The sequence below is a fragment of the Callospermophilus lateralis genome, chromosome 15, assembly GCF_048772815.1.
Source record: "Callospermophilus lateralis isolate mCalLat2 chromosome 15, mCalLat2.hap1, whole genome shotgun sequence".
Classification (NCBI taxonomy): Eukaryota; Metazoa; Chordata; class Mammalia; order Rodentia; family Sciuridae; genus Callospermophilus; species Callospermophilus lateralis.
The window spans coordinates 26721845-26746245 of NC_135319.1; the positions used below are offsets into that span (position 1 = coordinate 26721845).

Sequence of the window (24401 nt, forward strand, 5' to 3'; positions counted from 1 at the left end):
GTAATTATTTCAGACTTTCCAGTTCTCAGGAGGCTCACACCTCCTGAGCAGGAAGCTACCCTGGCAGGGTGCTGGTGCCCCACAATACCTAAGTCAGACATATTTTAAAAGTGTATTTATTTCTACTCTGTCTTATTCACAAAGGAAATAAAATAGATATTTGATATTCATAGTATCTCACTTAAAAATACAATCCAGATACCACCTCATTATGTTTTTCTATTTTTTGTGAAAAATTTCTTCATCTGAATAAGTTCCATCAACGTTTAAAATTTTATCAATAAAATGAGCCAAACTGGAGCTGAGGGTGCAGCAGTGGGCATGCTTAGACCTTGGGTTCAATCCCCAGCACAATGAAAATATAAAATAAAAAAAAAACTGCCAGGCGCAGTGGTGCATGCCTATAATCCCAGCAGTTCTGGAGACTGAGGCAGGAGGATCTCAGTTTCAAAGCTAGTCCCAGCAAAAGCGAGGTACTAAGCAACTCAGTGAGACTCTGTCTCTAAATAAAATACAAAATAGGGCTGGGGATGTGGCTCAGTGGTCAAGTCCTCCTGAGTTCATTCCCCAATACCGAATGAATGAATGAATGAATGAATAAATACATAAATACTAATGAGCTTAGTAATCAACTTGCATTTACATGAGGATTTTATTTTATTTTTAGTTCATTTTTTTGGTACTAGGGATCAAAACCAGGTCTTCATGCATGCTAAGCATACACTTTTCCACTGAACTTCCCTTGCCCCAGAAAGATATTTCTGAACAGACATTTTGAGAGTTTCACGTACTATTTAAACAAAGATAATTTTTGTTTGTAAACTGAAACCAAAATGTCTAATGGTATGCTGGTAAACCAGTACATGGAGGAAGAAGCTCTGCTTTGTAGCATTTGCTAATCTGAGGTATAAACACACCCACCACTGACAACTGAGGGGTGTTTTTATTGAAGTTGTTTTGATCCAAGGAATGTTTACACTGGACTCTCTAAACTGCCCCGCCACACACACACACATTTACACAGTTCTATACAAGTGTACATACTTTGATTCTTCCTCTTGGTAGTAAAAGGACCCTGAGAGGAACAATTTGTCTCTTAGTGCATAAGATAGACAGAACAGACTCTTCACAAGCCTGACAGGACTGGGAGGAGAGGACTCTACCTCAAATAACACTGATGATCTTCCTCAGGAGAAACTGAGTTTGAAATATCAGTTTTGGGCAAAATTGGAGACACCAACAACTTTAATGTTTTCCCTAGAAGATTGGTGGCCATGGTATACTCTGCTGAGTAAAAAATATTCTAAATGAAAGGCTCTTCAAAAACATTAACTATGGCAGCCATCGTTGTCCCATTAAGTCAAGGTACCCAGGTGGAATGGCACAGACCAGTAGTCCAAGATGGAGACAGAATGCAGTCCTTTAACTTTGTTGGTATCTCTGTCTCTGAGGTCACAGGATTATAATGCTTTCCTTAGCATGAATTCAATCTGGGAAAATTTTAATCTCTGTGCAATATCCAGTGAGCTCTCACCATTCTGAGGAGAAAAAGAAACTTCAGTTATTTATTTCCAATAGAATAAAATGTCAATGCAAATGTAAACAGATTAGACCGAGCCTCAGGCTTGGCAAGGCCTTTAAAGGTCTTTCAGTTTTAAAAGGAGAGGCCTAGCTTCTTTCTTCCTTAGAATGGCTAATTTTAGTATTATTCACATGAAAGGAGGTTGATTTCCTTCAACACAAGACCTGGATTAGAAGATTATGCTGCGAGGGGCAACTTCAGACTCAGGTTTGCAGATCCTTACCTTGTCCTTTATCATGGGGTTTGCACCGGCTTCCAGGAGCAGAGGGATGAGAGTCTGGTTTTTCATTTTGCAGGCATAATGTAATGCAGTGCAGCCATACTGAAACACAAAGGGCCAACACTGCAGCTCATCAACCAGGCTTTCCACAAACTTCAGCACCTGTTTCTTTAGCAACTATTCACATTTGGTAATGTGCGACTAAGCAGAACAGCTTGCAAACCATCTTGTACTGAAAAGTTTTCTCCTCTCCCTCCAGATATACATTAGTATCCTATATGCCATCAATATCTTCCCTTCTCATTTTCCATTACAAATTATAGAATGTAACTGTGATAACATATAAGATATATTTATAATAATATATGATGCTTAATGATACCAACATTTCTTTGTGGAATTTTATATAGCTGGGCAAGCACTACCCTGATAATTTTACCATCTTTTCCCTTAGAGAGTTTCCCCAAGGACCTTTTTGTAAATACTATCCTTTATGGTTTTCAATCAAAATCCTCAGTCAGAAGAAGGAAGCTGCTCATATCACTACAGAATATGTATAAGATCCTAGGAGTTTGATGTACAAGTCCACACTTAGTTTGCTATGGTTCATATTTTGTACTGTAAATTAACAGTCATATTCTGTTGGTACCAATTTAAAACACTAACCACAAGTTAAAAATATTTTCTAATGGGAGAATTTGTGTTCAAAATTTACCTTTCAAAAAGTAGCCAAGAAACCATAGTTTTGGTAAGAGAAAACAATATCCTCAACTGTTAAAACCAATAGAATTAATTCTGGACCTTATTCCCTGGAAATTCTTCTAAGATTATAGGAAATTATGTTACAATCATTTATTTTTATCAAGTGGTGGCATGATGAATGGAAGAAGGACTCTGGAATTTTCCATGTGAAATAAAGTGAGTCTAATTAGCTAAAAATATAAAATACTGCCTTAGGACTAGGAATATGCTTCAGCAATAGAGTGCTTGCTACCATGCAGAAAGCCCTGGATTCAATCCCCAGCACCACAAAAACAAACAAACAAAATAAAACCTACAGTTTTTTGAGTTAGAACTTGGATCACATGTTTGGTGGAAAAAGAGGGTGCCTGTGTGCATGCACACAACACATGTGTACTTAGGAATATAATATCTCTGTTTAGAGACAGATAAAGACATAAATAATTAGAAAAAATATCTGGAGAGAAATTTTGACCACAGGCACAAATTTTAAATCTTTTGCATTCAAATGAAAAGATCAACAAAAACCTTCAAAAACCTCCAATGTAACCTTTAATAATCTCCTATTTTAATAAATTTCAAAGCTGTTTAGGAGAATAGGATGCATAATAGTAGTCTATACAAATTAATTTTTTAAATTCTATTTGAAATAAAAGACATAGATTATATCAACTTATTGTCCTGTGCTCTCTCATGCAAGCTTGCACTCTCTTTCCCACACAAAAATTATTTCCATTTAAGCCTTCTTCAAATTTAACAAAAACTAAAATAATGCAAAGAATTAATAGAAACAGGGATCAAAACATTTTTTTCTCATAGAACAATGGTAATACACAGAGACTGTCAAAAATAGAACACTAGTTTTCTGTAATCAAATTTCAACTTGCTTTTCTTAATATAACACTAGAAACCTAAAATTTTATCCAATTAATTTAAGCAAATAAAACACCATACAAAAAAAAATGTTTGATCCACTATTAAGGGAGGAAGGTGAGTACAGATGTGCAAGGATAAAAAGTCCAAACAAAACCTTACACATCCTATGGGAAGAAGTCAGCGGATGCTGCTACAGACAAATGTTATTGCAGCTCATAACATCACTTGGATTTTCTTTGATCTTTGCCCTTCTTGAACTTTCATTTATAAAAGGGGCCTCTCTTAAAGTCTCTTGGCTGAAGAAGCAGCTGTTAACATGCAGTGAGCACTTACTAGGTAATAAATTTATAATTGGCCACCCACCTAAGTAAAAAGTGGCAGGCCTATTCACACAGTGGCATTCTGACTCCCGCTTAAGCACTGAGGATGCTGGTGTTATCAAAGTCTTCCTTATCTTTATTTCTTACCAATGTCAAAACCAGTTCTTTTAAAGATGTTCTGCAATCAATAAAGATTCTGCACTCATGAGTTTAGTGGAAGAATATAAATAACCTCAAAGTTGCATGACTGGCAGTGAGTAAAAAGAAAACTAAATGAACATTATTTTGGAATGGCTAAAAATATAAACTTACACAGTCTTTAGCATCAACCTGGACACCAGCATCAAGGAGCATTCGCACAAGAACCTCATTCTGCTTTGTCTTCGATACCTGTTGTAACAAACAGTAAGTGCAAGAGAAGTGGTTTGACAAGCATTTTCTTCATCTTGTGTCTGAGACTATTGTAATCAATTGGCTTCATCTGAATCTCAACACTCCTAAACATCTCTCATCTTAAAATCCTAGAAGACATATCAGGTTGTGCTCTTGGAATGGCAATCTCAGCACCCAGGCACTTGTTTGAAATGCACATTCTCAACCCTCACCCAGACCTACTATCTCCTGCTGAGGATGGGATCAGTTTTCTATATTTTCCTTCCTGATTCATAGCTCTTCCTAACTTCTCATCGTTCTGAAGACAAATCTAAGCTATTCAACATCCCTCTAGGGCTTACTGCTCTAATCCTTTCTCACAGGAGCTACCACCTGGATCACCCTGCGTTAGCTATATTAGTTTGTTGTTAAGTCCTCCATTCCCACCAGGCTCCCTCTGGCATTATTGCACAGATGTTCCTTCTACCTGGAAGCTTCCTACCTCCCGTTTTTGCTTTGCAAATTCATCCTTCATATCTCAGCCCATGTTCCTCTTCCTCCAGGAACTTAGAGCCTCTATTTTCCTTGCTGCTTCCCAGTGTCAGACTTCCTGGACTTAACTGATGAGGTGAAGAAATCCTTTTCTTTCAGGCCCTCAACACCCATCACTTCTCTGTATCACCTGTTTCATGGCAATTGCTCTTGTGTTTGTCATTTGATTAATGATTCCCCACCATCCTCTAATGCTCACGAGGTCAACAGCTATGTCTGTTTAGTTCATCATGGTATCACTAATCCTTGTACAGTGTCTGGTTCATAACAGATCCATGAAAATACAGGTTGAATGATAGAACAAATGAGTGAAATCAACAAGGTTTCTCAGAAACTCACTTTTCCTTTTTGGTCTCTCAAGGTTCTGACCACCTGACAGAGCCTTCCCAATACAGAGGTTCACCTGAGAAAGCAGAGCTCTCTCTACACATAAGGCATCAGCCCTTTGTCCTCTGGAGCTATCCAGTTGTCTTCTCTCCTTCTTCCTTCCTGTGTCACCTGATCAACTGCCTTTTTTTCTCCTACCTTTCTTTGAAGTGACTCGATCCTTTCTGATCCTTTCCCCTATACTTGCCTCTCATATCACTTATTCCTTATGCATCACAAATTTACAATGTAAGGCTCCATTAATAAATAGTGTATATGTGCAATTGAAGCCAGGCTGTTCATTGCAATCTATATTTTTGCTTAGGCCTCTCCATCTTCTAAACATTGGACCATCTCAAAAAGCAGAGCTATATGTCAACAAATTCCAAATGGGCCTTGCCCGTAGTTGTGATGTTTTTCTTTAGAACCTCTGAAAAGGTCAACAAATTACTCCTGCCCCCAAATGACAAATATTCCAATGATGTGTGCTGAATACACAGTGAATTTCTCAAAACATTTTTAAGGATATAAGCAGATAATTTATTAGTGAATTAAAATTTTCCCTCTCCCATAAATTAAAAGATCAAAACCAACATTTTTGTATTTAACTACAGTTCCTCAAATTCTGCAACATTTAATACCTAAAGAGATAATAACACTTTCAACTGACTGAATTTATAGTGGAACTTTTGTAAAAAGGGAAAACTGAGGTTTGAGGTCAATTAGCTACAGAAATGGGGGAAAGGTGGTTATTTAATTGGAATAAATGATGTATCTTTTGAGCCATCTCTCAAAGGTGGAACTGGCTACAAGAGAAGCAGGGGTGGGGATTTGGGGGTGGAGAATCAGTACACAGCTGTCACCATATTTGAAGGTAAAACAAAAATTCCATCTTCTTCTCATAATATGAATTCATTCCTACACCAACTATATATTCCCATTTAAACATGATTCAATACATCATGGTGAAAGATGGGCTTCAAATTCCCCATAAATATCTTCTGCGTTTGTCAGCTCCCTGGTGCAAATCCCTTAGGAACTGTCTTCTATCTCATCATCAGGATGTGTCCTTAAATGTCAGTAGTTCATAAAGAGATGTGCAAAAATATAAATTCCACTGAGAGAGAAAGAGAGTAGTAGTAATAGGATTTTTCCCCTAAATTTTCAGAATTTTGCAATTCCTTCAGATAAAACATAAAACTAAGTCAAGATTAAATTATTTTTCTAGATAAATCTTTCACAGACTATTTTACCATTGGTCTACTGTTTTTGCTACCTTCTCTCACTTTACATAGTCAGCATTGCATGAATATTGGAAATGGTTTTCGTAGAATATGCTTGGTATTCTACAAAACTCACAGTGGTTCACCTTAGGATTTTTCAACGTTATGATGGTGGGAAAATGATGGGCATTCAGAGGAAACCACACTTTGAATTCTGAATCTTGGTCTTTTCCTGGGCTGGTGATATGTACATGATACCCTCTGTTGATGCTGAGCAGTAACAGCAAGGTACAGCCGCCACTCAGCCACAAGGTCACAGGGGTCCAAGGACCGTACTCTACAGAGTACGGTGTGGTTAAAATGTGATGTTTGGTAGGTGAGGTATATTAAATGTATTTTATGCTTATAATGTTTTTATCTTTGAGAGGTTTATTGGGATGTAACATCATCAAACGTCAAGGAGCACATGTTCAAACCAAGAGCTTATTTTTAAATTATTTTTTACAATATCTCACTGGTCTAGCAAAACTTGCATTTCGTGCATAGTTCTCCTATTCATTTTTCCTGTGCCCTAATGAGTGTACTCACCATGAGGAAATACCCAATAAGAAGGACAGGCATCAAGAGGACAATGAGCAGATAATCAAAGAAGGTAAATCTTTTCTTCACAGCATAATGCAAGCAAGTTCTCTCTTTCTACAATTAAGAAAAGAACTCTTCATTTCACATTTCATATTTGCATATTACTACATCAAAAAGTTCATGCTTTTATTTTTATGGTACTCAGGGCACTTCTTTCTGTGGGGCTTGTCTGATTAATAAACTTGGATTTCCATTGACCAGAATATTGAACAGTCCAATCTAAAGGAAAGACAAAGATCAACAACAAACAACAGAGGTGAAGATGCGTTTTAGAAATCATTGAAGTCTAGATTTTCACATTTATTTTAGTTTTTGAGGGACAAATATATTGAGATACAAATATAGGACTGAACTTAGTATGTAGTGCCATAGTTATCCTTAATCAACTATGGTGGACCATTGCTCATTTAATGATATGTTTACAGGAAAATCTTAACCTCATTTCAATTTTTCTGTGTTCCCTCATGAACACAGACAGTGCTACAAGAATGCACGTAACTTAATTATTTGAATATATCAAGATTCATCAGGTGGTGGACTTAAGCTTTGAGGGGTGGTATATGGAATGTGAACTCTCAGAGGCTCATAATCAAAGGTGGTCATAAAGATGTGCAAATAAGTATAATGTGAAAAAAGCTATGGTATAATTGGAACACTATTCAAATCAATAAAAGGAAAGGGAGTGTAAGAGAGAAAAGAGAAGTGAGTTTCTACTTGGAGGTAGCACTATTCTTAAATAAAAACCCTTGTTTTTCTAATTATTAAGGTATACATGCTATCTGTAAACATTCTGGAGAGTAGAGGAGGTTAGAATGATAGAATTCAGAATTATCCATTATCAAACAGTACAGAGTTAATTCTTGACATTATGTTATATTCTCTCAAGGTCATTGTCAATTCCATACACATGGAATTTTAAAACATAGAATCATTGCATATTCAAAATCATATCTTGTTTCTTTCCAGTTTAGAGATGAACATTTAGAATATATACACTTTCCATGCCATTAATATTTTTAATTACATGTTTGCAAGGATTGACTGGCTGCTCATGTTTTTATTAGTGTGTCATACATAGACATATTAGTGGAGCTCATTTTGACAGATGCATAAATTCATAAGACATTATTTACTCCATTCAATCCCCAGAACTTCCTCATTTCCTCTCTTCCTCCATTCCTCTGATATCCTGCCTCTACTCTATTGGTCTTCCTTCTACATATTTATTTTTTTTAATTGGTGTATTATAGTTGTAGATAAAAGTGGAATTCATTGGGATATATTCATACATACACACAGCATAATTAGTTCAACCTCATTCCCCAGTTCTTTCCTTTTCCCTCTTCTCCCCCATCCTCCTTGGCCTCCAACTTCTACTGATCTCCCTTCTATTTTCACAAGATCTCCCCCTTTTTTGTTTTTTGGGTTTTTTTTTTTTGCATCTAACTTTCATATCAGAGAAAACATTCAGCCTTTAAGTCTGATTTATTTCTGAGTCTGGCTTATTTCACTTAACATGAGACTCTCCAGTGCCATCCAATGATACAATTTCATTCTTAGTTAGGACTCCATTATATAGATCACATTTTATTTATCCACTCATCTATTGATGGGCACCTAGCCTGATCCCATAACTTGGTACTGTGAATTGCACTGCTGTAAACATTGATGTGTCTGTATCACTATAGTATGCTGATTTGAGTTCTTTTGGATAACCACTGAGGAATGGCATAGTTGGGTCCTGTGGTGGTAATATTCCTAATCTTTTGAGGAATCTCCATACTGCTTTCCAAAGTGGTTGTACTAATTTATAGTCCCACCAACAATGGCTGAGTGTACCTTCCCCCTACATCCTCACCAGCAATTATTGTTATTTGTATTCTTGATAAATGCCATTCCAATAGGAGTGAGATGAAATAGCATCTAGTAGTTTTGATTTGCATTTCCTTGATTGCAAAGAATGCTGAAATGTTTTTATATATTTGTATATATTTTATATACATACTTTTATAAATATATTTTTATATATTTGTTGACCATTTGTATTTCCTCTATTTATATCTTTTGCCCATTTATCGATTGGGTTATTAGGGAGTTGGTTTTGCTTTGTTGTTTGTTTGTTTGGTGTTAAGCTATTTGAGTTCTTTATATATCCTAGATATTAACACCCTATTGGAAGAGGAGCTAAATGACTGCATGGCTTCCTACTGAATGGAGCTTTTCTAATTGATTTAGGCAAACCCTCTACCTATCTGACATTTCAAGTTTTTAATCTCTTATTTTTATAAATAACATTGTCTGGATATCCTCATTCACAAATCTTTGTCAACAATTCTAATTCATCTTTTGCATAAGTTTCCAATGACTCCTTAGCATGAAAGGTATTGTGTACTGCCAAATTGTGCTCCAATAAGATAATAATAATTTAAACTTTCTCCCTGGTCAACATTGATTTTCTTTTTAAATCCTGATTAATTTGCAGACCTGAAAAAGTATCTTTATGTTTTAATTTAATTCAATCTGTTTTCCATAGAACCAATGTTTTCTATAGGCATCTGCTTCTCAATCACTAAGATCTTTGTTTAGTACTTCTGAAAATATTTTATCAACAGACTTAAGAAATGTAAAAGTACTGGTTTAAATTATTAATGTACAAAGATTACATATTTGAGGAAAATAAAAAATATTAAACACTAAGACACCATTAGAAACATTTTAAAAAGTAGAAATTACAAACCAAAAACTCTTCCTATAAAATGTCTATTAGTTTAAACTATGCCATGAAGTCCTTTTCATACTTAGGATACCAGCAGACCCCAGCAGGCTGGCTGAGGTTCTTTTTTACAGAGCAGAAGTAAGGGTGCCCCCTCAGCCCACCCTGAACTGTCACATATCTCCCTCCCTCAGCTTCCCCATAAGCACACTTCTTGAATGAGGACAGAAACTCACATAATCTGACTTTGGGTGGAACTGCTCAAAACAGCTTAATATACCTGGTCCTTCAACTGTGTTCTAGGGACATCCTGTCCCACACTGTACTAAGCTGCCTATCAGACAGAGCACAGTCATGACTTGCTTTCAAACTAGCTCAGAACTGAGAGTGTAATTCCATCCTAGAGCACTTGCCTAGCCCTGCATTGGATACCCAGAACCTAAAAAAAAAAAAAAAATTAAAAAGAACACCCAAGCCAAAAAAAATATATATATAGAAAATAGAAAATGGTAAGCACAAGCAAGAAACTCCTGTAGTGATCAATTTTCTGATAACACATTGTTACTTATTCCCAATAAGCTGGCTTTTAAATTGATATGGAAGGGGCAAGTGGGTCCCTACGAGCTGCTTTTCTCATTGAATGCACATGATATGATTCAGGACATTTATAATTATTGCAAAAAAATGACTGTAGATATTTATTTTAGTCTAATTTAAATGTTGCCTTTAGTACATGCTGATGCTAGATGTTCAGAAGAAGTTCTAAAAGGATCCTGACAGTAAAACACACATGCTGCTCTTCCTTGGTCCTGAAGACCCCAAGGTAGTAACATTGCAGCTGTAAGCACATTTTCTGTGTGATCTCAAGTAGCTTCAAGTCACTTCATGAGCTTATTTCTCCTTAGCAAATTTCTCAATAGTATTCTTTCATTCTATAAGAACACTATAGTGTCTTTCGGAGAACAGGGCATTAACATAGTAGGTAAAAATCTAACAAAATAACATCACAAAATAAATATTTCTTTTCCAAAAACTTTTCAATTCTATAAGAGTGAGCAAGAGGAGAGAAGAAAAAAAGACAGGGAGGGGAAATGGAGGATAAGGAAGAAGAGAAGAAGAAAGGAAGAAGCCCTCTCCAAACAACTGAGTGAGCCATTCTATTTCTTTTCAGAAGTACAAAGATATAATTAATCACAAAATATACTTGCTGGTTGAACTACATTTTATATTGCTTTTTAGCCAAATAAAATGTCCTTGGTATGTGTCAGTCTCTCTAAAGTAAGGCAAAAAAGAATTGTTAAATTGTTAATAAGGAGCTGTAAGTAATGGAAAATTTACATTCACAAGACATCACCTAGAACAGACAGGAATGGTGACAATTATATTTCCCACCATATGTCACAGCCTCACCTGGTTTTTGAGGTTGACATTAGCATTCCTTCTTAAAAGGAAGGAAACAATTTTTACGTGCCCTCGTCTGCAAGCACACATGAGGGGGGTGTCTCCATTGAAGCCATCTTGAATGTTGACGTAGTGGTTGTCTTCTCTTACCCAACGCCACACTTGACCCAAGTCATTCTGGTAGGCCGCTTGGCAGATGGGCTGAGTGGAAAAACAGAGGAACTGTTCTTGAAACATTAGCATAATTAACCCCCCACACAAATATCATCATGCAACCACTTAAATTTGCAGTGTTTGCAAATTGTAATATATTGTCAAATAGATTAATTTTTATTTGTTTGTTTAGTTTTTTTTTTTTTTTTTTTTTTTTGTCTCAGCTGTGCCTCTTCTTAAGTTAGAACATGCATAAGCGCCCACAAGGAACTTCTTCCATTTTCCTAAATTGGTTGGCACATGAAGCTAGATAAATAGGGAACAGACAAAGGACTGAAAAAAATGAATGAAATACTACCAATCCAACTCAGTAAGGAAATTGTACATTGTGGTCACAAGTAAATAGTCCTGCAGAAAAGCAGGATCTTGCTAAAGCTGAAGTAGGCACAGAGGAGGAAGGAGTTGAGGGAGCACTAAGAAAAAGAACAAGAAAAAATAAATAAAATATATAAATTTAAATATTAAAAAAAATAATCACCTGGCTCTGAACTCAAGGAACACAGAATATTGAAAAAGACAAATAATATAAAATAATATAAAAATACCAGTTTCTAGAGTTACCTACAACTGATTAGATGCTGTTCCTGGAAAGCATGATGAAGAGCTCTGCACAGCACTACAGGCAGCAAGTCCTTAGCTAGCCTCGTCCTGCCAGCTTTCCCTCTGCTCCAGCCCTTCTGGACTTCTGTTCTTCAAATAACCCATGTTTCACCCCTTCCCTGTGGGCCTCTTCCCTGCCTGCTCTCCTGCCTCAAACACTCCCTCAGCCTTCACCTAACTCCTAACTCAACCTTCATGTCATAAAATTTTAACTGTACCCAAAAAGTCTTTCCTGACTCCTATACCTGCTATTTCTCCTTCACAGCTTCTGACATAACTGTACCTCTTTTCTTACTTATTTACAATCGTATGTTTTAGAATAACACACATCAGAGAGAATTTTGAGGCAGCACCATTGAAGCTTAAGCTATTAACCTGTGGGGACCAGAGCTATGACCATTCCATTCACCACCGTATCCCCAGTATTCAGTACAGCATGGGGCATGCAGTAGGCAAAGAAAATATTTTTAGACTGGTTTTATGGAGATATTCTTTTGTTTAAAAAAAAAGACAATAAAATCAGTTTTTTGTTTTTATACAATGTATCTGTCACAGGAATAATGCTCAATTTATGGAAGGAATTACTGCTTATCAAGTCATTCTTTTTTTTACAAACCTCTCTTGTATACTAGTTAAAGGTGCTAGGGAAAAGACAGTATAAACCATGTTATTCTTAACCATGTGGAATCAATTCATCCAGCAGGAAAACAGGATGCATACAGACAATACAGTAAATAATGTAGTTTTGAGGGTGGGGCTTTTGCTTTATTTTATATTTTTGCCAACTAAATATATATGTGTATATGTTGCTGGATACTGAACCCAGAGACTCATGTGTACCTAGTATGTGCTCTAGCACTGAGCTACACCTCCAATCCCTAAGAAAACAATTTTGAAGCATAATTGAGTATATAAGACCTGCAAAAGTTAAAAGAGATCAGTGACAAACTTGAATGGATCTATTTGCCAAGCAACTCAGTTTCTAACATTATTTCTCAGTAATATTTATTACTTTATATATTTACTTTATATATTATTATATTTATATATTACTTTCTATGTATATTATATAAAACATTACTTTATATAAACACATACATATGCATATATGTGTGTATGTGTGTGTGTGTGTGTGTGTGTGTGTGTGTGTATATATATATATATATATATATATAATTTTTTAAAACAGTGCTTGGGGTAGAAACCAGGGCCTCACAAATGCTAGGCAAGCAAGCATGCTACTAATGCTACTACTGAGTAACACCCCCAGCCCTATAATAAACTTTTAAACCTAAAGGCCTACTCATGAAAGAAAAAAATAAATAAAGGAAAATCATCTCAAAACAATTATGAGACAAGCTTCTGTACCCCAAAATGCAATAAGCATGACACATGGGTTGAAAATTTTTACAGAAATTCTCAATTATACAAATCGACTATTCTATTACCCAAAGTCTTCCCTTTTGAAGGCTTGTCTTCAAATAACATTCAGGTGGACACATCAGTGTCTCAGTACTGTCTGACTGACATAGACAGGACTGGAACAATTGAAAGATTGTGTATTGGTACTGGGAAAACAGAATGTAATTGTGGCTCTGTTACTAACTCCCTGAGTAACCATGAGTAATTCTTTTCCTTCAGTGTATCTTGGTGCCCATGGACATGAAATAAAATATCAAGGCAAAAATTCCTTTGATTTTTCACATTCTATGACTTCAGAGACTTGAATCACAATCCATACATCTTCCATATCACTGCTGGAATCTAAAGTTATCCTGACACAAATAGTGCTTCAAAACTTCCAATGAATTTTTATGGTCTTGATAGCAATGCCCAGTCATTTGGATTTTGATAGCAATGCCCAGTCATTTGGATTTTAATAACAAATAAAAAAAACTAAATGCAATAAGATGATGTAAAGTTATCAAATCTTAATTTTGCCAATTAAATGCCTTAGAATTAATAATATCATTTCACAAAAATATAATATAAACATAATATTAATATTTATATAATATTAATATTTTATATAATATTTATATAATATTAATATGTTATATAAATATAATATTAATATTTATATAATATAATAAATATAATATTAATATAAACATAAAAATAGGACTGGGTATATAACTCAGTGGTAAAGTGCTTGCTTAGCATGAACAGGCCCTAGCTTCAATGCCCAGCATGGCAGAAAAAATATAAATAAATAGAACAAGGATGTTTTAACAAAATACACAGAGATAATATAATTATGGGAAGAGTCAGTCCTTTATATTGAGTAAATTTATCTGTACAGAAAAATTCATTTCATTGTCCTTTTGTTATCATTGACACAGAGTCTCACTGTGTTGCCAAGGCTGGTCTTAACCTTGTGGACTCAAGTGATCCTCCCACCTCAGCCTCCTGAGATGGTTGGGCTACATACATGAAGCATCACCCTTGACGGTTTCTTTTTAAAATTTTCATCATAAACAAGTGAAAATTTAATTGTAGCTTTATTAATAATAGTAGTAATTACTAGTAGTTACTTATTAGGAAACTGATGATCTACCATAAAAAGCATGTGGCCTTGCAGTTATTTATTTATGCAAATTTGTAAATATTTCATGCACTAATTTGGCTTTCCATTTTTTCTTTAAAAATATATAGTTTTGCTAACACTTGGTTCACATCCCCTTGGGAACTGAATAACCAGTATTCAAGGGTTTTCTTATTCACTTTGGTCATCTGTGTAGCCTACCTGGCCTACAACCTCCAAGATCAAGACTTCTTTCATTGAAATCTTTACTAGAATTAACTAAAAAGAGGGAAAAGTGGAGAGCTATCCTGAGAGAATCACCAGGTGCTTTTAAAGTTTTCTCAATCCCACTTAAGCACTATTACTTAAAATATTAACACCTTTTATGTTTAATCTTTCCTAGGCTTCCTATATTCTAAAAACAAAGTTTCTGTTTTTGAAAAGTTAAGTGTTGAGTCTGAGGCTAGCTCAGTGATAGAACACTTGCTTAGCTTATACAAGGCCCTGGATTCAATATCTAGCACCAATAAATAAATAACTAAATAACTAATAAATAAAGTATCTTCCTGGATCATTGAAACATGCAAGTAAATTGACAGGAATTGCACGAACAGCAAGATTCTGTGCTGTTATGAACTCTCAATTTCCAGCAGGGGGCAGCTCAATGTTAGAAAACCATTGACAACAGACAGGAAGTTCAACAGATTAAAACGTACTGGTGGCCTAGGAGTAGTAAGCTCAAATTTTGTACAGCACAGTAGGATGACTATAGTTTACAATAATTTGTCATATATTTTACAAACAACTACAAGAGAGGAGTTCAAAGGTTCCCAGCACAAAGAAATGATAAATGTTGAAGGTGCTGGAAATGCTGTTCTCAAATAGACATACGTGATTGCTTAAAATCTCATGTCTTTCCAACTATATCACCTACCACTCCCTTATCCATGGCTTTGATGCAAGTAAGTAACGGTATTTGTGCTTTCTATGGTTTGACTATGTCTCCCAGAGTTCATACGTTGGAAGTTTTATCCACATTATGATGGTATTGAGTGGTAGGACCTAAAGGGAGGTATTGAATCTTGGGGACACTGCCCTCATGAATGGCTTATGCACTATCTCAGGAATGGGTTTGTTATCACAGGAGTGGGTTCCTTGTAAAAGGATACATTTGTGTCCCTCTTGTTCTCTCTTTGCCCTTCCACCTTGGAATGATGCATCAAGAATGTCTTCACCAGATGCCAGCCTCAATCTTGGACACCCCAGCCTTAGAACAATGAGCCAACATATTCCTATTCATTATAAATTACCCAGTACATGATAGTCTGTCATAGCAGCTAGACTAAAACAGTGTTATTAACAGCAATATCTCCAATTAGACAACAGTTTACATGAGGACAGGAATTGTGTCTGTACTTATTCATCATCGTTTCCCCCAGCATCCTGCACAATGCCTGACATTATGCAGACATTTAATGTGTGTTTGACAAGTAAACAAGCAAATTATAAGGGGAACACACATTTATTGAGGTGAGTAATTTCACTTAACCCCCACAACAACCTTGTAACATAAGTCGTGTTATTAGACTCATTTTGCACAAATTAAACTAAGATTATCTTTTGTGCCCAATGTCACACAGCTCCTAAATGATGAGGTGTTTTAATCAGCTTTTTTGCTGCTGTGGCTTAAGGACCCAACAAGAACAACTTTAGAGGAGGAAAAGTTTATTTGGGGGCTCGTGGATTCAGGTATCCATAGATAGCTTGCTCTATTCCTCCAGGCTCAAGGTGATGCAGAACAAAGAGTTTGGCAGATGGAGGCAGCTTGCACGATGATCAAGGAAGCAGAGAGAAAATGCAACTGCCAGATACAAAATATATACCCCAAAGGCTTACCCCCGATGACCCACCTCTTCCAGCCATACCCTACCTGCCTTCAGCTACCTCTCAATTAATTCTCATCAGGGGACTAATCCACTGATTGGGTTAAGGCTCTCATAATCCAATCATTTCTCCTCTAAACCTTCTTGCATTGCTTCTCACATGAGCTTTCGGGAGACACCTAATATCTAAGCCATATACAGGGTCAGTGACCAAAGTAAGGGAAATAACCGCAGAATGCATATATTCTGCCTGCAATTATTTCAGCTTTAAAAATCAACCAGAAAAAAAACATCTTCTGTTTACAGGACTTTGGTTTTGAGACTTGCACCCAACGTTAAGCTACAATCTACACTCTCAAGATATTGATCAGTCCTCCTCAGCATTGGCCTGCTGGAGCTCAGTTACATATCTAGATACTTTCTTGAGACTAACCTAGAATTAGCAATATCTGTTAAGAGGTAGAAAGTTGTGGCTTCAAGAGAAACCAGAAAAAGATATGACCCAGAGGTCAAGAAGGGAAGTTTCAAGTAGAAACATAGGCTTGGATTTGAAAATTAATGGCCACCCAGAGATCAGTTTTCAAGTTTTCATACAGTGACAGGGCAGAAAGAAGAATACAGGAGACTCAGTATACTGCCTATGAAGATTTAGAAACTGTGATTCGAGAAGACTCTCTGGTAAGTTTGGCAAGGAAAGCTGCTAGTGAAAGCTAGTGATTACACAGAGGCGAGTCACATTTTGCACATTTTGAGAGCAAAATGCTGTTTGTTGTCAGGTATTTACAAATACAAGCCCTGAAATTAAATTTTCTGATGCAAGATTGGTTCAACATACGGAAATCAATAAATATAATTCATCACATTAATAGACTTAAAGACAAGAATCATATGATCATCTCAATAGATGCAAAAAAAAAAGCAAAATACAGCACCCCTTCATATTCAAAACACTAGAAAAACTAGGGATAACAGGAACATGTCTCAACATTGTAAAAGCTGTCTATAATATAATATAATATAATATAATATAATATAATATAATATATTATAATATAATATAATATAATATAAGGCCAACATCATTCTAAATGGAGAAAAATTGAAAGCATTCCCTCTAAAAACTGGAACAAGACAGAGATGCCCTCTTTCACCACTTCTATTTAAGACAGTTCTTGAAACACTAGCCAGAGCAATTTGACAGATGAAAGAAATTAAAGGAATACAGATAGGAAAAAAAGAACTCAAATTAGCACTATTTGCCAATGGTATGATTCTATTCCTAGAAGACTCAAAAAATTCCACCAGAAAACTTCTAGATCTAGTAAATGAATTCAACAAAGTAACAGGATATAAAATCAACACCCATAAATCAAAAGCATTTCTGTATGTATATCAGTGACAAATTCTCTGAAAGGGAAATGAGGAAAACTACCCCATTTATAATAGCCTCAAAAAAAAAAAAACTTGGGAATCAACGAAAGAGGTGAAAGAGCTCTACAATGAAAACTACAGAATGCTAAAGAAAGAAATTAAAGAAAACCTTAAAAGATGGAAATATCTTCCTTGTTCTTGGATAGGCAGAATTAATATTGTCAAAATGACCATACTACCGAAAGCACTATACAGATTTAATGCAATTCCAATCCAAGTCCCAATGATGTTTCTCATAGAGATAGAAAAAGCAGTCATGAAATTCATCTGGAAAAACAAGAGACCCAGATAGCAAAAGCAATCCTTAACAGGAAGAGTAAAGCAGGTGGCATCGCTACACCAGACCTTAAACTATACTACTGAGCTATAGTAACAAAAAAATCATGGTATTGGCACCAAAATAGACTTATAGGTCAATGGTACAGAACAGAGAACACAGAGACTAACCCACATAATTACAGTAATCTTGTATTAGACAAAGGCGCCAAAAACATATATTGGAGCAAAGATAGCCTCTTCAACAAATGGTGCTGGGGAAACTGGAAATCCATACGCAACAAAATGAAATTAAACCCCTATCTCTCACCATGCACAAAACTCAATTCAAAGTAGATCAAGGACCTAGGAATTAGACCAGAGAACTTATGTCTAATAGAAGAAAAAGTAGGCCCAAATCTTCATCATGTTGGATTAGGCCCCAACTTCCTTAATAAGACTCCTATAGCACAAAAATTAGAGTCAAGAATCAATAAATGGAATAGATTCAAACTAAAAAGCTTCTTTTCAGCAAAAGAAATAATCAGTGAGGTGAATAGAGAGCCTACATTTTGGGAACAAATTTTTACCACATGCACATCAGATGGAGCACTAATCTCTAGGATATACAAAGAACTCAAAAATCTTAACACCAAAAAAATAAATAACTCTATCAATAAATGGGTCAGGGAACTGAACAGACACTTCTCAGAAGATAATATACAATGAATTAACAAATATATTTAAAAATGTTCAACATCTCTAACAATTAGAGAAATGCAAATCAAAACTACTATAAGATTTAATCTCAATCCAGTCAAAATGGCAACTATTAAGAATTCAAACAACAATAAGTGTTATCGAGGATGTGGGGGGAAAGGCACACTCATACATTGCTGGTGGGACTGCAAATTGGTGCAGCCAATGTGGAAAGCATTATGGAGATTCCTGGGAAAACTGGGAATGGAACCACCATTTGATCCAGATATCCCACTCCTTGGTTTATACCCAAAGGACTTAAAAACAGCATACTACAGGGACACAGCCACATCAATATTTATAGCAGCACAATTCCCAATAGCTAAACTTTGGAAACAACCTTGATGCCCTTCAGTAGATGAATGGATAAAGAAAATGTGATATATATACATAATGGAATATTACTCAGCATTATAAGAGAATAAAATCATGGCATTTGCAAGTAAATGGATGCAGTTGGAGAATATAATGCTAAGTGAAGTAAGCAAATCCCAAAAGACAAAATGCCAAAATGTTTTCTCTGATATAAGAATGCTGATTCATAGGATGGGGAGAGCATGGAAGGAATAGACGTACTCTAGATATGGCAAAGGGGAGAGAGGGGAAGGGAGGGGGAATGCAGGTAGGAAAGGTAGTGGAATAAGATGCACATCATTACTATAAGTATATATATGAAGACACAGTGGTGTGATTCTACATTGTGCAACCAGAGATATGAAAAATTATGCTATATATGTGTAATAGAAACTGAAATACATTCTGCTGTCATATGTAACAAATTAGAATAAATTTTACAAAAAAGAAATTAAATTTTCTGTGACCCAATCTGAAATCAACAACTTAACAGCTATGTTATTTGGAACACTTACCTAAACACTTTGTACCAGATCTCCTTATCATTCCTTCTTTATTAGGTCACAGAATTAAATGTGATTGTGCAGATAAAGCACTTAGCTCAGGTCTGGTTCATATTAAACCCTCAATTAGAGTTAGAAACTCTTATAATTATTAAAACAGAAGAAGCCAGTGAAGATGGGCAGGGATGGTTATAAAGCAGAGATAACTACTCAGTGAAGAAATATTGGGATGGAGAGCAAAAATGGAGTTATTGGCCTTACTGCCTAGAAGGACAAATCCGGTCCAAGGCTGAAGCAAAGGAGAAGGGATAAATGAGGTAGAAAGAATTTTACTGGATAAATTTTTTTTTGCCAAAAAGTCAAAAGATTGGTCTTCATGATATATGTTGATATAAATTTATTATAAATGAATAAATTGGCAGATATAGATAAACAAAGAGCATTGAATTTAGATGAATATTTAATGACGTAGGAGATGTGATTGGAACAAGAAGATGAGACTCTTGAACATAATGGGCAAGATTTGGGACAGTCATAATTAAAAGTATGAATAAAAATATGAAATGGTTTTAAGAATCAGGTTGTAGAAACACACTGAGCAGCTACAGCTGGCTGATTTTACATTGCTTTTTGGTGACTTGCTTCAGCAAACCTATGGCTGAGGAAGGGTGGAGTGAAGGGGCAAAGGGTAAAGACTAGGAAACACGTCTGTCAGCCAGGGAAGTGAGAGGACAATGGTTTTCCATGAGATTCAGACTGAGTGAGCCCCATGTTGGCCAGATGGAGACAAACTGACTCAACAAAAAAGAAACAAGCAAATAGAAAAACACAGGGATTAGAGCAGAGTAGAATATGGAATCTAAGTAGGAAAAGTGACCAGTTAAAATGTGAAGATGGATAAAGTCCCTCCTTTCTCCTGTAGGGACAACAGCCAAGAGCCAACATAAGCAGAGGTGCCAGAGACAGAGGGCAAGAAACACTTCCGGTCACTGTGCTGCCTGCTTGGCCACCTCCCTTATCTCAAAGGCCATGGCTTTCAAACTCCAGAACATGGTCATCCTCAGGCCACAGATTAAGGAAGGGGTCAGCTTTTTCACTGCTGTGACTAAAAGACCTGACCAGCAAAATTGTAGGGAAGAAAAGTTTATTTGAGGGGTTGTGGTTTCAGAGGTCTTAGTCCATAGAAGGCAGGCTCCATTCCTCAGCGCTCAAGTGAGGCAGAACAGCATGGCAGGAGAGAGTGGCAGAGGAAAGCAGTCACATGATGATCAGGACGCAGAGGGAGAGAGAGAGCTCCACTTGCCAGATATATCCCAAAGACATGCTCCCAATTCCCACCTCCTCCAGCCATACCCTACCACTTCAGTTACCACCCAGTTAATCCCTGTCAGGGGATTAATTCACTGGTTGGCTTCAGACTGCCACAACCCAATCATTTCTCCTCTGTACCTTCTTGCATTGTCTCACACATGAGCTCTTGGGGAACACCTCATATTCAAACCATAACAGGTACTGTGTGCCAGAGGATCTCCCAAAACTTAGGCCTTCAGCATCTCTCCAGAGGCCACTTCTTGTGGGAGAACCTCAAAGCCAACACAAAAATTGGTGATGTGGCAAAGCAGTACCTAGAGAAAAATCTTTTGATTCTAGATCTTGTGATCACATGCTGAATGATGTCATGGCTAGATGCCAGGAGCAGTCAGCACTGGCTGCTAGATGATGTTCAGAGGACATTAGTACAGGCAGAGGCCCTGGATCTAATGATGATTTTGAGATTTCCATTTGAAACACTTAAAGATCATCTCAGCCATCATTGGATCCCTATTAATGGCAGTGTATATAACCTAGTCTTCAACCCACCTCTTATGCATGGGATTGATGACATTTCTCATGAATCATTCATCAGGAAGATGTTAAATCTGAAGTGATTGACGGTGGTCTAAGACTGTATAAAGACTTGGCAAAGCTAGTCACTGAACTATACAAGAACAGAGTAGTGCTCTACTAGTGTTCTGGAATAGAAACTAATAAAATCTGGCCCTATGTTTACAAACTGTTCACCAATAAGACCATAACTATTCAGGACTAGGGGTGAGGCTCAATGGTAGAGTGCTTGCCTAGTATCCAGGAGGCTCTGAGTTCAATCCTTAGCAAAGGAATGAAGGAAGGAAGGAAGGGAAGGAAGAAGGGAAGCAGGAAGAAAGACAACTATTCAGTCCAAAGAAGCACACTGAGCCTGTCCAGAGGAAGAATCAGGAAGACAGGGTCATTCATTCAGTTGTTGTTGTGTAATACTGGTGCTGTGTCCATGTGAGAAGCTATCTGCAGTGATTTGCAGCATCTTTTCTAGTTTAAAAGGTGAACTGATAGGAAAACAAATGGGAACACAGTTCAACGAAGAAGCCCCCCTCCACCCTTCAAAAGGGGGTTAGCGGCAATGTTAAAGTATATCTGCACATGTGTCAAGTTCTTTGCAATTAAAATATATATATATATATATATATATATATATATATATATATTTATTTTATATATACGTATGTATATATGTATGTATGTATGTATATATGCTGGATTTCAAATGGTGTAAGACCAGAACTCTAGCTGTTCTTTTTTTTTTTTTTTTTTTTTGGAGGGGGGGAGGTGCAGGGGGATGGCCATGTTGTTGCTATGGTAGCCTAATCACAAGTGTCCTCAACTCGTTTATCCTGGTAGGACTGAAGATGCCTTTTTCCAGGGATCCATGCTCCACAGTATCCTTCCTTTTTGACACAATTTTTTTTTACTGTATTTTCTTACATTTGTTTCCCATCTTCCTAGGCTATTAAATACTACAGATAGTTATTGCATTTATTCCTCTTAAATTCCTCTTTGAGAGATGGGAGACTATATTAAATCTCTTCGATACACTAAGACCTGAGCCATGTAGAGGATTTTTAAACTGTTGGTCCAACTCTCATGGGCTTGCACTGCTACTCTTACTGTGAAAAAATTTGATTCCCAAGAGTTTGGGAGAAGCCTTTAAAAATATTGGGAAACCTAATGTTCACCTAAATGTTGCAAGCTTGTATCTTAGGTATAAATTAATGGATAATTCGAAAGAGGAAAGTGTGCACTTTTTCAAAGCAGAAAGAAATCTTAAAACTTCTTTCTTTAGTTCCCTGTGTGCTTAGCAAATGATCCAATGTAATGACTGCCTTTTGAATTTGGGGGAGAGGTACAAGAAATGGCCTGATCCCTGATGCATACTCTACTCCTCCATCCTCCTCTCTCTAAACGCATCTTCCTCTCTCTCTCTAAACAAATGAAGTAAGCATCAGGTCACTGGGTCCCAACAGTATTCCTACTACTGGGATTGCCCGGCTGTTGAGGGTCCTTTGCTAGATGACACCAATAAGAGAGAAACTTTTCAATGGTTACTGAAATATGGTGCTTGTTTCATGTTCAATGTCCTTAAAAATCTATTTCTTCGACAAACTTGCTACTTTTCCCTTAAATTCTTCTGTAAAAATTAAAGTCATCTTAAAAATATTTTGACACAAGTAAAACTAATGGAACTTCTTTTCTTGGGTTTCCTTCTAATGCTATGCATGCAGTTCCTTCACATTAAAGTAAATAAAATAAGTTTGGATGACCTCTAAGATTCTGATCTGACTTCACATTCTGTGATTTTACCCAGCTCTTAATTGAGTTTGCTTTCCACTTATTTGGACATTGAAAATGTTGCTGTGTTTATCCTCCAACACAGAGGCTGACTTATGATAGATGCCATTTATTGAAGGTCAACTGGGTGAAACATAGTTTTAGGACCTTTACTAACATTTCAACTAATCTTTCTAGCATCATATGAGATAGACATGGCCCCTCTTTTATAAACAAAGAAATTAACTTATACTAAGATGTGAAGCATCTTGTCTGGGCTCCTGCTACCAATGAACACTGCAAGTAGGATTCAAGTGCAGGTTTTCCAGACTGAGAAGCATGAGTTTTTTCCTGAATGTTAGATATCTGTGTCTTACTCCAAACAACCCAGGGCACTGACACTGCTGAGTTCTGCTTGTGGCCTCCTGTCAAGAATAGCAAAGTTCACTAAAGTGACTGTGTGAAACTGTTCCTATTTCCACCCTTTGTTTAAGCAAAGGAAGCTACTGGAGGAGAGTGTGAGCCTTTGTTCCTTCTCCCAAAGTCCTTATCTATAAATAGAAGGAACTTGGCCCACAATAATCTGTGGAGGAGCCAATCTCATTGAGCCATCCTTAACCATAGTGCCTGCCCATAGGCCTGGGCTTCTTGGAGATATTCAAAACCTACTCCTTTTTCTACCTTGAGATCAAAGCAAATCATTCCCTGGCTCATACCTGCAAGCAGATCTTGATGATAAACTAATCCTTGGGAAAGTGATAGCAGGGAATGAAATAGTAGTCAAGCATCTAACAAAGGACAACTCTTGACTATTGTACTGTTGTCCTATGTATATATTATGCATTTTCATGGTTCTGAATGCCGGATTCCCACTTTGTCCCACCATCTGCTTTTCATGCAACAATTGTGTCCATAGTCAAGGGAGATCTGCTTCTTGTCTTCTTTCCCCAAGGATCTCTCCTCTGCCACTTTCCAGCAGCCAAGCCCAAGTTAACTCCCGTGTCACCCGGGTCATATCCCTGTTTGGTAGGGAAGGGAAAAGAATGACTAGCCTTTAGTGAGAGAGAATTCTTAGACGTGCTGCTGTGTTTTTTCCTGCAACTCAAAATGCTGAGATGGGTAGAAAGATGTCTGTACAAATTCATAAATGAGGTCTTTATAAATTTTAATTCATCACAACCTGATTTTAGTTATTTAAATAGTTTTAGCCTGCTGGGGATCTTTGTTTA

General features: G+C 36.6%; 1 protein-coding gene and 1 pseudogene across 1 annotated transcript; one reads left to right on the plus strand and one right to left on the minus strand.

Annotated features, from left to right (window-relative positions):
- Positions 1-1460: 1460 nt before the first annotated feature.
- Ankrd22 (ankyrin repeat domain 22) lies at positions 1461-16268 on the minus strand. Its single transcript, XM_076835210.1, has 6 exons — positions 16242-16268; positions 11018-11209; positions 6841-6948; positions 4052-4129; positions 1806-1904; positions 1461-1538 (listed from the first exon to the last, which is right to left on the minus strand). The coding sequence occupies exons 1-6, from the start codon at positions 16266-16268 to the stop codon at positions 1461-1463; spliced, it is 582 nt and encodes a 193-aa protein (XP_076691325.1).
- Positions 16269-21200: 4932 nt separating this feature from the next.
- On the plus strand, positions 21201-21619 carry LOC143381585 (adenylate kinase 4, mitochondrial pseudogene; annotated as a pseudogene).
- Positions 21620-24401: the final 2782 nt, after the last annotated feature.

Excerpts from the sequence above, each read along its gene's own strand:
- Ankrd22 (XM_076835210.1), bottom strand. The coding sequence starts at position 16,268 with ATGGCTGGAAGAGGTGGGTCATCGGGG. Across the intron at positions 6,949-11,017 it reads ATGTCAACCTCAAAAACCAG|AAAGAGAGAACTTGCTTGCA; the intron begins GTGAGGCTGTGA and ends TCTTAATTGTAG. Across the intron at positions 1,539-1,805 it reads ACCCCATGATAAAGGACAAG|AATGGTGAGAGCTCACTGGA; the intron begins GTAAGGATCTGC and ends TTTTCTCCTCAG.